Genomic DNA, 14,406 nt, shown 5'->3' with positions numbered 1-14,406 from the left:
CATACTGGTGGTATGACTGTTTATTTATTCTACGTTCTACCCTTATTTTTCCCGTGAGCTTATTGGAGAGACAGCTTACGGCATGTTTGAATTACCGATATTATATTTTGCAGTGCAGTTCTTTGTGGCTGATGTCAGAATAAGGTGGTGTTGGTGGTCGATGGTAAAACACTTAAATACCATGGCCGTTGAGGGGGCATTTTGTTTTGTGAAGACCATTGACTGAAGAGAATCCTTGATGGTATAGTGGTGGAGATAGGAAGTGCGACTAACCTTCAGAACGGAGGGCGTGCAAGATGTCTGGCTACGCGTCATGGAAACTGTGCGGAGGCATCCGTCGGCATCAATCAGAGGAAACAAGTATTCGTGCCTGGTGTCGACTTACAGAATGACCCATCCGTGGAAGCGACACTGTGAATTTTTGTAGATATGCTGCTCATCCAAAGATTAAGTATCACGGTCACGTTCCCACTCCCTTCATCAACTCAGTAGACATTGAGTGTTGACGACAGTCACCTCTCCCAACCACTAGATCTGTCCAATTTTGTCTCCATCGAAAGGTGTACTGATTTTTGATTCACAGTTGATTATGAAAATCGTCACTTGGTGTTGAGTGGGTAGATGTGCTTCAAGTTCTCCAAGCTAAAAATCACCAGTCCAATACGTAATGATGGAATAAACTGCCCTAGGTGTAGAAAGTTCCACCATTTCTCATTTTTTTGCGCAGAGCCTTGACTCCCTGTTGTATCACTAGTCTCCCGTCGATAGTTCACCAAAAGACAGTCACCTTGAAGGATGTGGCGCTTGTAAATTCTGTTTATAGAGGGTTAATTTATCATTTTTTAATTTGGCTGGAAGGTTGTCCTTCCGTGTTTTCTCTGATTACTCATTTATGTTTCATGATTCATCAGTCATTAGTTAGTAAGAGGGTAATTTTTATTGATTTTGTGCGTATTTGTGTGTGTGTCAGCAGCTATTTTTTCAAGTTGTGTGAATGAATGCACATGTTATCTGAACGAATTTTGAGTCGTCTCTCAACACGTGATCCCAATGTTTTTTTTAAAGTTCTCTTTTTAAAAAAATCGCTGCTAACACAAAAGTTCGGCAAGGCTCCCTCCCCCCTTCAAAGATACCACCTCATCAGTCTACTCACTGGTGGCTCGGCCTCAGTTTTGAGAGTTGCCCCTAGTTCGCTCTGTGTGCTTGTGTTTGTGTCGAGCACGTCACTTTTCTCTCTCGCCTCTTTGTGTTTGGCATTTCTTGCAGGCGGTTGCAGGGAGGGAAGTGGGCGATTAGATCCCGGCCATACATGCTGCTGGCAGTGCACCCAAGACGACGATACAAACGTAAGTCGCTCTCACAGTGTACCGTCACAATATATGTATGCGCATAGTATAATTGCATAAATAATACACATGAATCGGATGCTATTCCACTGCACAACTTTAAGTACAGGTGATAAGACAAGAAATTTTGGCAAGGTATTTTCGAGACAATTTCTAAAAGAAATGTTCTCACGAAGTTTGTTATCACAAAGCTCTGTTTTTGTGGTCCAGTGACCTTCATAATAACGAGTCTATTTTAGTATCTCTCTGCATTTTCTTAACACTCAATGAAGATGAAAAAGAATAAGTTTTTATGTATAATTTCATGCTCCAATACTTTTGCTTTTTTAATTGAGATATAACTAAATATGTCTTCACTGACAGAACATGAAATTTTCTAATTTTGCACCATTTTTTAATTTTTTAACTGCTTTTGCTAGAGTATATATACCACTTCAGAGTCCTTAATTATAATGCAACTTCATGACGTAAAATGGTCATGTTTTCTACAATTTAGAAAAAAAACATTTTACTTTAGTTTTTAGAAAACTAGAAGGTAGTTTACCTGTATGCTGAGGCTGAGTCTTTCTTTAGACTTATTTTAGATTGCTTCAAGAGGAATTTCCTTATTTCTGGAAGGACTTTTCTCAATGTTCTATCCCTGATAAAGCTCCTAAAAGTAAAGAAACAGGAATGACATCAATAGAAATTGAAACAAAAAATAAATTTGTCTAAGGAAGTGAAAAAGAACACAGTTGTTGGACTTGTGTTTTCAGGGGTATCTTCTACTCCTCCTCAAATATGGGCTTATATTAACTAGTGTTATTTCAGATTAAGTTACAGCCAAGTACAGCACAACACTGATTATCACCTATCCTACTGGAGCAGGAAGGTCAATCTGATAAACAATCTTTACAGGTGATACATAATTATATAACACTCATGATCCTTTTCCACTACAATTTTGACCAGGATTTACGCGCCATGCTTCGCCTTGCCTCCACTGAAATCCAGCAACTTCACCTATCAGTCAAACTTTACTCATATTTACGTCTTCAAAACAATTGGATGATATATTTTAGACTTTTAGAACATTCATCCACCAATTACAAGAGCGTATTGAAATAATATGCCTTTGTTCACTCCCAATAGAAATTAACTGTGATTTTTAAAACTAATCTATTACATGAATGAATTGAAATATATTTACGTGTCTTAAAAAATTTACTAATTAATTCACACCGACAAGGAGAGATCACGTACCTTGCTCCGCCTTTTTCAATGCCGTATTTTTTATGGCATTTGGAATGGCAAACACATATCTGAACTGGCAGTGGTTCTATTGAATGGGCCTTATTTTGGCTGACATTAATTAATTTTCATGCGGTACTTTCAACAGGCCTTATATAATTCCAAAAATCAGCACATCTCGGAGTTCAGGCATTTAAGCAGTGTCATTTCAAACACTGAGATATGACAACTACATTAGCAAGGGTTGGTGTGGCCTAGAATGTTAATTTTTCTTATTGCTCATAGTGATCAACTTCCAATTTAAAAATGAAAACCACTTCTTGGGAGAGCACATGCCATTGAGGCTCGCGAAGAGCAGCAATATGCTTCCATATATAATAAATAAGAACACATTACGAATTTAAATTACCATGTCTCTCAAACACTAGTAATTCACAATGATGCGGAGAAATGAAGACTGCACTATCTTCCCTCCGCAAAAAAATACAGAAAGATTAACAGGGAGCAATAACAGAGTTTTTTTTTCGAAGAAATGACATTTGTAGATGGTCGTCTTGTTATTATGGTATGTCTCTTACACAAACTTCTCATCTTCACCCTCCCCTTCACCAGTCACAAGTCTAAAGAGAACTGGGGCCGCATTCTGTATTTCGTCGGTGCCGCACCGGTCGGTTTCCCTTTCAAGCCCACCGACTGGACATCAAACCGTACCGACAACGGATTCCGCACCGACGACGACACTTTCAGCGATTCTGTAAGGTCGTCGGTTTCAAACCAGTCGGTACGGTTCCCCTTCCTTCCCAAACAGGGAAAATCCGAATATATCCGAAGTTTCACGTGTCTCCACCAATGAAAGAAGGGTAAAAACAAGTGAACACTCATTGGCACAGTTTGCTGTCGTCATTCTCAATCTTTTTATTTGCGGAAATTACGACTTATTGCTAGATTAAGATAAACGATATTGGATAAGTTGTTAACAATGCTTATATAATGTGTGGTAGTAATGCTGTACCTACAGAATCGAAGGAAACAATATTACAACATCACAATAAAGTTTGTATGTGATGGAGATTGTTGTCGCTGGAATGAATTATTGAAACTATCCTTGAGATCGTAGTTTCTTTTTTTAAATATTGGTTCCGTATAATGCTATTTATTCATGATTTGGTAATATAGTTGTCATTAAGTAAGTTCCGTCTAAATGTTATCAACGGAAGGTTATGCCATTGGCACCGTAGCAGACGAAAATAGCATACCATGGAACGTGAACGTAGGATTCAAATGCAAATGTAATATTAGAGGAACAAGTTAGGAAATTGTTATAAAAATATGGAGCTGGGTGCAATTAAAAGAAGTGTAATTACGAGGAAGTAAATAAATTGTGATTGGGTGAAATGCATATGTATAAGTTGCGCATTCCAAGTGAGAGAAAATGATAATATTGCGGTAAACCTCATACTTATTAACAAATATCTTCTTATATCGTCAAGGGAATCAATGGCTGACGATGAAATGAAATATAGTTGCCCGTTACAAATGAAAGAAACTGATACCGTTGTGGCAAACTTCATACTTAAATAAAAAGATCTTATTTCTATGCCGAGAGAAACGCCAAATTGATGATTGAGTGAAATAACAGTCGCCTATTCAGAGTGATATAAAGTGATAACATTGCGGCAAAACTCATATTTAATCAAAAATATCTTTTTTATGTCAAAGGAGCAAATAAATGATGATAGAGAGAAATAAAGCCTATTACAAGCGAGTGAAAGTGCGGTAACATAAATGAGAGAAAGTCATTATATGTTAGCAAACCTCATTTTTATTAACCATTATCTTATATTTCTGTCAAGGTAATTAATATAGATGATGACACAGTGAATTATAGAGGCGTATTCGAAGGGGCAGAAAAAGATAACATTGGAGAAAACCTCATTATTTACTCGGTGATGAGGTAAAAACAAAATAAAACGTACAATGCGCACCGGGGAATTCATGAAACCCACTAGTCGGTGGCCGTACCGACACCTCTTTGCTGTCGGTACGGCTACCGACGATCTCCCGTCCTCTCGTCGGTGCTGCACCGACCGGGTTCGTACAGAATCGCACGACTTCTTACCGGGAGTCGGTGTGACGTCGCACCCGACGAATCGGTGCCGCACCGATCGGTTTGGAGTTACAGAATACGGCCCCTGAATGGCCTTGGTTTTCAGCATGAATCAGTAATCTGAAAGCCTAAGTCAAAAACAAGCTGCAGACAAGGGAGTTTCTCCCTTAGTAATGTACTTTTCAAATGCTCCTGTTTGCTTTTTTTACTTGTGAGCATCACACTGTCTTGTCGGTACCTCGGAGATGAACATGGAAAAGTGGTTTTTCCACTAGAAACCAAGAAAATCCAGAATTACTGTAAACGTAAATCCTGGGTCACCAATGATATTCAATTTTACTCCAAAGTCCTTAAAAACCTTGCCATTGAATCAAAAGCATCCGGTAATGAGGATTGTAAGGCACATTACAGGGAAATGAAAATATGGTATAGGAAATTAATTGTTACTGCAAAAAGGACGTTTAATGGCAATACATTATTTAATGCAAGCAACAAAACAAAAACTGCCTGGAAAATTATAAATGCTGCCAAAGGAAATCTTAAAAATAACTATCTACCGAAAATGAAGGACACTACAACAGGCTCTCAAATAAATTACACTGCCCTGCTTGACAAATTTAACCTCTTTTCTAAAGACCAATATGGTTTTCTTCAAGGGAAGTCCACCACTTCTGCAATTTATCGAGCAATCGACAATGTATTACTCTCCATTGATAACAAACATGAAACTTTGGGGCTTTTCTTTGACTTCTCCAAGGCATTTGACCTAGTGAATCATAAGCTGCTCTTGCGCAAACTAGATCCCTGACAAAAATAAACTCCACCATGGTGGGTACAGGAAGGGTGGCATCCTTCATGGTGGGTAGTTACCCTTGCACAACCCACGCCCTACCCACCATTAAGGGTAAGGGAAGGAGAGAAAAATCCTTCGTGTACCCTTCCTTGGAACTCCTTCCCTTACCATCCGTGTACCCTTCCTCTACCCACCATTAAGGGTAAGGGAAGGAGAGAAAAATCCTTCGTGTACCCTTCCTTGGAACTCCTTCCCTTACCATCCGTGTACCCTTCCTCTACCCACCATTAAGGGTAAGGGAAGGAGAGAAAAATCCTTCGTGTACCCTTCCTTGGAACTCCTTCCCTTACCATCCGTCAACCCTTCCTCTACCCACCATTAAGGGTAAGGGAAGGAGAGAAAAATCCTTCGTTTACCCTTCCTTGGGACTTAGCATTTATAACTGAAGGAAACATATCCTGAAAGAGTCTCCTCAGCTACTTTCACCTGCTAAAGAGTATTGAGTTCCGTACAAGAACGTAAGCAGTCTTTGAAAGCAAAGATAGACGGGCTACACAACTAATCTTTAAAATTTCCTTAAGGAAAACAATAATATACATATTCAGTGGCATATCCAGGGGTGGGGTCCGGAGGGGTCTGGAGGGTTCGGACCCTCCGCCCCCCCCGAAGTTTAAAAACACCATCATTTTCCTTCATAATAGAAATCAAAATATTGAAAAATAATGAATTTAAAAAATATTTCTTTGACTATTGAAGTTTTTTCGATTATGAAAAGTGTTTGAATAAGTTGAATTCCAATACTTACTATCCTGTTTTTCAAAACTTTTCCCACCTGGTTTTGGACCCCCCCCAAACGAAATTCCTGACTACGCCACTGTACACAATAGTTTCTGTAATTGTGTGAAAAAAGCTCATTTAGAAGTTCTTCCATTCACGTTTTAGGATGTAACCTATTTGTGTGGCTGACAATGAGACATCACTAGAGTGATGTTCAGTATTAGAATGCCGATCTTATTTTCTGAAACGAAATAGGTGTGGTAGAAAAAAGTCACAGCTTTCTTCCACATAGGCTCGGGTGCGATTCTCATCTTAAGATTTTGTAGTATAAGTTCCGTTGAGAAACTACTCCTGTCAAGTACCTCGATAGCCGAGGTTGTTACATCTCTAGTTCGTGGTCCTGTAATATGTAGGTCCTGGGTTCAAGACCACGTGAAGGCTAATTTTTTTTATGCCCTATACCTTTAGAAATCACTGTTGCAACTCATCCCCATTTGTTTAATTTAGTTTATTAGCGATTTTTTAAAATTTTTACGTTAATTTATGGATTTTTAGTTTTTATTTTATCCTACCCTTCCTGTACCCTTCATTGAGGCTGGCCAAACCCTTCCCGTACCCTCAAGGAAGGAGAGGGCGTACCCACCAATGTTCTAAAATACCCTTCGTGTACCCTTGCTGAAGGGTACACCTATCCTTCCTGTACCCTTGCTGAAGGGTACAGGAAGGGTACACTTATCCTTCCTGTACCCTTCATCGAGGCTGGCCAAACCCTTCCCGTGCCCTCCAGGAAGGAGAGGGCGTACCCACCAATGTTCTAAAATACCCTTCGTGTACCCTTGCTGAAGGGTACAGGAAGGGTACACCTATCCTTCCTGTACCCTCAATGGAGGGTAAACCTCTCCTTAATGGAGGAGTTTATTTTTATCAGGGATAGTATGGGCATCAGAGGCACACCTCTCAACTGGATTGCATCGTACCTTCACAATCGATCTCAGACAGTAAATCTTTTGATCGATGGCACTAAACATACCTCTAGTATTTGTTCATCCTCAATGGGTGTCCCACAAGGGTCTATTCTTGGACCTTTTCTATTCTTGATATACATTAATGATTTACCTACAGCTTTATCATACACAGATAATATTACACCAATCCTACACGCGGATGACACAAATGTGATCATCTCCTCTTCTTCACGTAGCTACCTGATTGATAAAGCTAGGCAAGTTACAGAAATACTTGGTAAGTGGGCCAATGAAAACCATTGAATTGTAAACGCTGAAAAAAGCAAATTGATTCATTTCTCCACAACGAAAAATCTCTCATCAAGCCTACTTATTAAGAGTAATCACAAATCAATTGAGCAAGTGTCTTCTCTTCAGTTTCTGGGTGTATGTTTGAGTTCAAATCTTTCTTGGAACCAACATACTGATATCTTGAGTCATAAACTAAGTTCCACATGTTACTTACTGAGACAACTTAGTAGTTCAGTAAGAAGGGATACACTCCTTACTCTGTACTAAGGAGAGTTTTATTCCCGTATCCTACACAGTATAATTTTTTGGGGCTCCTCTCATCTCAACTCATTGCACATTTTCAGACTTCAAAAAAAGGCTGTTAGAATCATAGCCCAGAAACCATCCAGATACTCATGCAGACCCTTATTCAAGGAGCAAGGCCTTCTGCCACTGCCTTGCATTTATATAATGATTACTGTGTTGTACATCAAATCTAATATCATAAGCTTTCCCCTTAATAGTGACCATCACTCCCATCACACGAGATGCAAGCATGACATACATTACACTACTACAAGGACAAACTTAAACAAACTGGGCCCGAGGGAAATGGGGGTACGACTATGTAATAAACTCCCTGCTGATGTAAAAAATATTAAAAAATTTAATGCTTTTAAAATACAATTAAAAAGGTTCCTTCTTTCATGTTCATATTACTTTTTGGAGGAATACTTACATGACTTAAGGGCTTGATGGAATTTTATACAATGTGATTTTTTTTCCCTTCTTTGTTATGAGTGATTATTATATGTGATATATATGTACACTGATTTTATGCTTGTGAAGTAACTTATGTTTTTGATGGACGTGCCTTATACCTTGGCAAATGTACCTTGGTCTTTTGGGCAAATAAAACATATTATTATTATTATCGCATGGGGTTTTTCGCTCTGGAGGGCACGCTAAATTTACTGCCATGAGCGGGCATCCCGTGACATTTATACTGCAAACAGTAATCGCATATGAAACGTAGGGAAGCACGTAGTTTAGAATGACAATACCTGGTTAATAGTCAACATCTGTCTTGCCGAATAATTTTCATTTCACTAAAGACCTGATTTTTCAAAAATCATCTTCAGACATTAATATGAGGATTATTGCAACCGAAAAACTTATATAGGTGTCAAAACCTGTGGTTTAAAAAATTTGAACGAGTGTGTACATTGTTGGACTAAATGGTGGATTGTAGAAATCGGAAATGCTTACAAGCGAAGAACGCTTAAGGAGAGGTTGAGGGGAAGGAGCGCACTCCCTCCGTCTTGCAAGAAACGAGGCTAAGAGCGAAGGAGCAAGGGAAGAACACGTCCGATCTTGCATGTGACATCGTTGCCTTGAAACCAAAGGGGCGAAGGCGCAGCAATGTGATACATATACGCAGTTTGCATTGCCTGAAGTTTCCAGTCCGTCTCGTCTTGTTTGAATGCACTCATGCTATGCTTGTTTCTTCCGAAATGGTCATGTTTGGACTATTTTGAATATTAGTAGCCTTGTTGTAACTATAATAAATTGAATTGAATTATAAATCTTTGGGTCAATAAAGTAGAGCTTAAAAACTTAAATGCTGACAGATATGCATCGTGTTAGGTCTCTTTCTTTTTTGAATTTCATGCGTGTTAAACAATCATACAATTGCTGAAACCTATCGAGATATGCTCGGGTTCAGTAGAGGACTCACCTAGCATTTGGCCTCGAGAAACTGAGAAAATTGAAGCTGGTAGACCGAAGAAGGTCAGATGGAGTAGGGATGAAACACGTTTCCATTGTTCCCATGTAACTTGATATTTTCCTTTGAGGCAAGTGATGTATGGTCTGTGGGGTCTTGTAAAAGAAAAAAAAAAGACAGAGGCATTGGCTGACGGAGGTACTGAGTGTGGTTCCGTGAAATCTACGACATGGTTATTATCCTATGGCGGTGAGGTTCCCCCCATTGTTGTTCAATCTCTTGGAAAGGTTCACGCCGTGTGCCTGTCGTGGTACATATGTGGTCTCCCCTTGTGAATAATTACTGCACATAATTGATGAAGTGTAAGCATGAGATGGGATGAGGGACTCTGCCCTGCCATCCCCTTTTTCCACCTCACGCCGCCCACGCGCTGCAAAGTCCTTCCTTTGCTTCTCGCCTCCCTCCCCATTCCTCACCTCAAGCGTGGGACCGACGCAATGTCGACAGAATGGACATACCACGAGGCGATGGAGCGGGAGGAGCATCTAACATGCAAAAAAAGGACGCTATGCGGAGAGTGTGTTGTTGGCGGTTGTAGTGCACGAACGTGGCAAATGAACCTGCTTTGTGTAATGTAGAGTTTTTTTTAATTGATCCTGCCTTCCCTGATGGTATCCATGTGCTGAACCTTTACAAAAGCTTCTAAAGAAAAATAGACTCGATTTGTAATATCCCGTAAAATAATGAGTTTCATCTAAAAATGCATACTTGGCAGCCACGGAGAGGACCATGAGAAGGTTGAAGGCACGGTGCATGAGCAAAGGGTCATCGGTGGCGAACTGAGCAGAGAGGGGAGTCCACACTTTGTGGACCAAGGGCAGTAGCTCATCGTCGTAACCTTCAGCTACCTGGATCCCTTCAGAGAGTATATCCATAGCCTGAAATAGGTATCATTTAAAAAGCATTAAAATACAGAATCAATATGATTTAGACCAATGAAAAAGTATTTAAAGACAGAAGAAAAACTGTGCAAAACCTTCAAATTCTCATTGGCGTTAAAGAAATTGATGTTACCAACTTCAAGAGAAGTGATGAAATATTTTAAGATCCGAGAATGCAGGAAAGGAGCCTACGGTCTATGAAGAGGCCTCTTCAGCGCTTATAAAGGTGTGCGAACTTTGGATATGCGATTTTCTTCCATTATGTGAGTGATTAAATGGATTTAGAGGTACCACAGGAATTACTAAAACATACGGAAAATATGAATAGGCCAAAAGTAGGGTTTTATTGAGGTACTAAACTCAAATTGGTACTGAGGAAATTATTCAAGATCCACACATTCTAACATTCATGAATTTTAATTTATGGTCTGATAACCCAATGAACACATTAAAATGAAAGTTTGGGTTGTGCCTGTTTTCCGATTATGTATCCGTGCCGTCTCTCTCTCCCCATCATTAGCCCATTGGGATTACTAATTGGTGCAAAGTGTGCTGTACGCACTTTCCTTCCAACTGTAACTGGCATTTGGATTTCCTGCCTTAAAGACTTAAGAATGGCAGAGGAGTTTTCACTTCTCAATCCCCATGCCTCACACACAGAGGACTTCAACAAAACAATGGCACTCATTAAGACACAACCAACCATTAATTTCCGCTCCCGCTCTTTGGATGAAATGAATGTCAAAATCTGCCGCAGAACCTCAACCGTCAGCATCACGTGCTTTGGGGGTTTCTGTATCGTATCTGATTCCATTGAATCGTCGGCTGCATCACCTGCTGACCCCTTCTCACCCTCACTCTCCACGCCACCTCCCACAGCAGCTTCCTTTAACCTGAAACGATAAACATTCAAGTGAGTCCCCCTCAGGACAAAATGACCTTCCAACCAGAGGGAGGGCAATTACAGCCACAAATGCATTACAGAACCCTAGAGAGGAACTTCACCTTTTGCATTCAAAGAGGACTCTGGTGATGCACACCATTATTAAATTAGAACCGACAACAATAGCAGACTCGAAGATGATGATTTAGTAAATGGAAATTGGTCACCAATACAGCTTCTCATATGGAAATTACCAACTTCCTTTAAAGTCTCTGGTAGCATCTTTTTCCACATATATATTATACCTTCATAACATATGTACCCTGTTTAACCTATATACACCAAAAGATGTGTAATCACTAAAGGTTGGGCTTTTGAGATGATTTTCAATGACTCTAGGCCCAAAATCAGACCTCACAGAACTTTAGAACCACATATAAAGGCCTGGTTACACGGTGCATTAACCTGTATGGGTTAATGTATGAATGCGTGTCTGTTTGCACGTCTGAATTCATGGACGTTTGCGTGAACGAGGAGCATGAATGAGCGGTCACACGGTACACGCATTCGCACAAGTTTTCACACATTTTCTTGTAACATGAGGCGTTTAGTTTTTGTTGCCACCAGGTGGCTTTGTTATGAGTTCAACTTGTGCGAATGCATGAACAAAATTAGAACAGGTTCTATTTCCCGTTCACGCGTTCATGCATTTGTACATTTTGGGGTGGTTACACAGAGAATTTTTCCGTTCATTCTCGCGTTCATACATTTAGACATTAACCTGTACAGGTTAATGCACCATGCAACCAGGCCTTAACACTTGGTATTCACAATAATTTTAAGGCTTATTACATACAATACAATGACAATGGAACTTTCAAAAAATAAATTTTATTTTCTATTAAAAAATGGGAAGATAAAAATTATGATATGCTAAAGCATAGTTTTAAAAAATATTTCATAATTAAACTATTTTGTGTGAATAGTGAAAGAAAAAAATTTGATTTTCAAAAAAATATTTAACATATATACAGCTGAGGCAAATCACCAAAAATTGCTAAAATAATTATGTATTTCTAACACTGATGTTTCTGAGCAGAAAATCACCTTTCCCTAATTCACTAAAGGTCACTGAATTCCAAATGAAAAGAAAAATAGCAATAAAGAAATATATACATAATAGCAACTATGACAGCCTTCCCACAAACAGATCACTCATAGAGGAACTCATAGGTGATTCACCTGGTCAATATAAGTTTCATGGTGAGTTTTTTTCCTCACTCCAAAATTGCTACATATCCTCGCTCCTCCGCTCCACTGCAGCACACAATTACCGATCCGGTGTTTACAAAACGTTAGCAGCACATGATAATTTGTGCTTCCTTCGCAGGAGGTCTTACACTGTTTCTTATACCTCGCTCACCTTACCCCTTCCGTCCATTCGAATGAAGAGTACATTTTACAAATTGTCCGGAAAATTCTCTGTTCCGGGCTTACTCCCGGAGGTAGAAACATTGTTTCATTACTATCCCCAAACTTCCTTCAAATGTTAGTCGCGAATGGTGCTGTCCTACCACACGGCATTCTGATTCTGCACCTCAGCTCAAGAGTTCAGCATACATTCGTGCTGCCGTGAGATATTGTGTTTTCGACTGTAGGTGTTCGAAATGCACAGGAAGAAATATATCGCCCATTCAGAAGATACCACCACAACCGTGCTCAATTCTGGTAAGGGTTCAACACTCATTCTTTCATATTCAGTAGGATAAATATCTTAATAATGTATTTATATTCGTATAATAAGGAGCAGGAAATAGGAGAATGAGAAAGTTGGAAGAAGATAAAAATGGTAAGAAAACCGAAACAGAAACAGGACCATCTGTCTCCGGTGAGTTTCAATATCTGCGAGTGCAGTTTGGAAAATTTATTCAATTTTAAACATCTTATTATTTTTTGCAATAATTAAATAATTTTTTTAATCAATAACTAGGATGTTCAAAGAATGATCCTTCGCGAGCCCTAACACAGAGATTGACCGAAGACGACTTGAGGAGGCTACTATCTGAGACAGATTCTTCGGGAGAAGATGAGGATTTATGTGAGGAAAGCGCGGAAGACTTCCATTCTGAAATCAGCGACAGCAAAGATGAGAGCGAGGACGAGGACCTTGGAGATTCTGAGCGTGATAGGACCAATATTTCTGCAACTGATTCCATCATTCCATGGCACCAAACCCCTCAGGTACCGATAGATTTTGTGAAATGTGGAAAAATGAGCAGCCTGCCATCACACGGATGCCATTTACTGGTTGTCCCAGGTTGAAGGAATCCCCTGCTGGCAATCACCCACTCGATTATTTTGACCTCATAGCCAATGAGGCATTTTACGACCTCTTAGTTTCAGAAACCAACAGGCAGGCGGAGACCCTTCAATCAGCAAATGTATCGCCACATGCCACAATAGCTGACTGGAAACATATGTCGAGAGACGAATTTCAAAAGTTCCTTGGTTTATTGTTCCACATGGGAACAATTAGGCTCAATATAATCCAGGATTATTGGAAAAAGGATGATTTTTCAATTTAACGTGCTTTTCACGGTACATGCCTCGGGATAGGTTTCTTGGCATTTTGCAAATGCTTCATTTCGCTGCAAATCCTACGGAAAATGAGCCTCTACCAGAGGACAAATAGTTCAAAATCAGGCCATTGATTAATCATTTTCAAGGTAGAATGCATGCCATTTATTCACCCGCTAAAGATTTATAGTTGGATGAATCAATGATTTTATGGAGAGGCCGTCTGATTTTTCGACAGTACATGAAAGGAAAACGTCATAAATATGGCATTAAAATTTATTTGTTAACGGAATCATCCGGAATAGTAATTCGAATGCTGGTATACACTGGGTCTGCAGATAAGGAAGTAGGAGGGCAGGGGCACGTAAGAAATATAGTACATAAACTACTTCAGGGCAGAGAGGGTTTTGGCCATTCTGTTTATTTAGATAATTACTACAGCAGTGTGCAATTGTCTAGAGAACTTCTGGGAAAGGAAATATATTGCACAGGCACATTGCGGGTAAACAGAGCAGGGAATCCCAAGGAAATTGTGTCCCAAAAAATTAAGAAGGGTGAAATAGTAAAGCAGTGGAGTCATGATGGCATCTGCGTCTTGAAATGGAGGGAAAAACGGGACGTTTTGGTCATCACCTCCGAGTATGGGAGCCAGTTGCTTGAGGTCCCGAACAGAAAAGGAATAGTGAAATTAACACCGGAGGTGATAGTTATGTATAACAAATTTATGAGAGGCATTGATCACGGCGACCAAATGCTAGCATATTACCCCTGTGAGCATAAATCGGTCAAGT

General features: G+C 39.7%; 1 protein-coding gene across 4 annotated transcripts in view; it reads right to left on the bottom strand.

The window, feature by feature from the left end:
• Positions 1 to 14,406, bottom strand: part of LOC124158439 (TELO2-interacting protein 1 homolog) — a 60,591-nt gene that overhangs the window by 9,862 nt on the left and 36,323 nt on the right. For all 4 annotated transcript variants that reach the window (XM_046533524.1, XM_046533526.1, XM_046533525.1 and 1 more), the window contains 3 exons: positions 10,859 to 11,048; positions 9,983 to 10,152; positions 1,891 to 1,998 (listed from right to left, as the gene is read on the bottom strand). In XM_046533524.1, coding sequence (XP_046389480.1) covers positions 1,891 to 1,998; positions 9,983 to 10,152; positions 10,859 to 11,048 — 468 coding nt within the window. The remainder of the gene's footprint in view (positions 1 to 1,890; positions 1,999 to 9,982; positions 10,153 to 10,858; positions 11,049 to 14,406) is intronic.

Source organism: Ischnura elegans, chromosome 5 (genome assembly GCF_921293095.1).
Source record: "Ischnura elegans chromosome 5, ioIscEleg1.1, whole genome shotgun sequence".
Lineage (NCBI taxonomy): Eukaryota > Metazoa > Arthropoda > Insecta > Odonata > Coenagrionidae > Ischnura > Ischnura elegans.
Note: the sequence above shows the minus strand (reverse complement) of the source record. Positions and strands in the feature narration are given on the sequence as shown.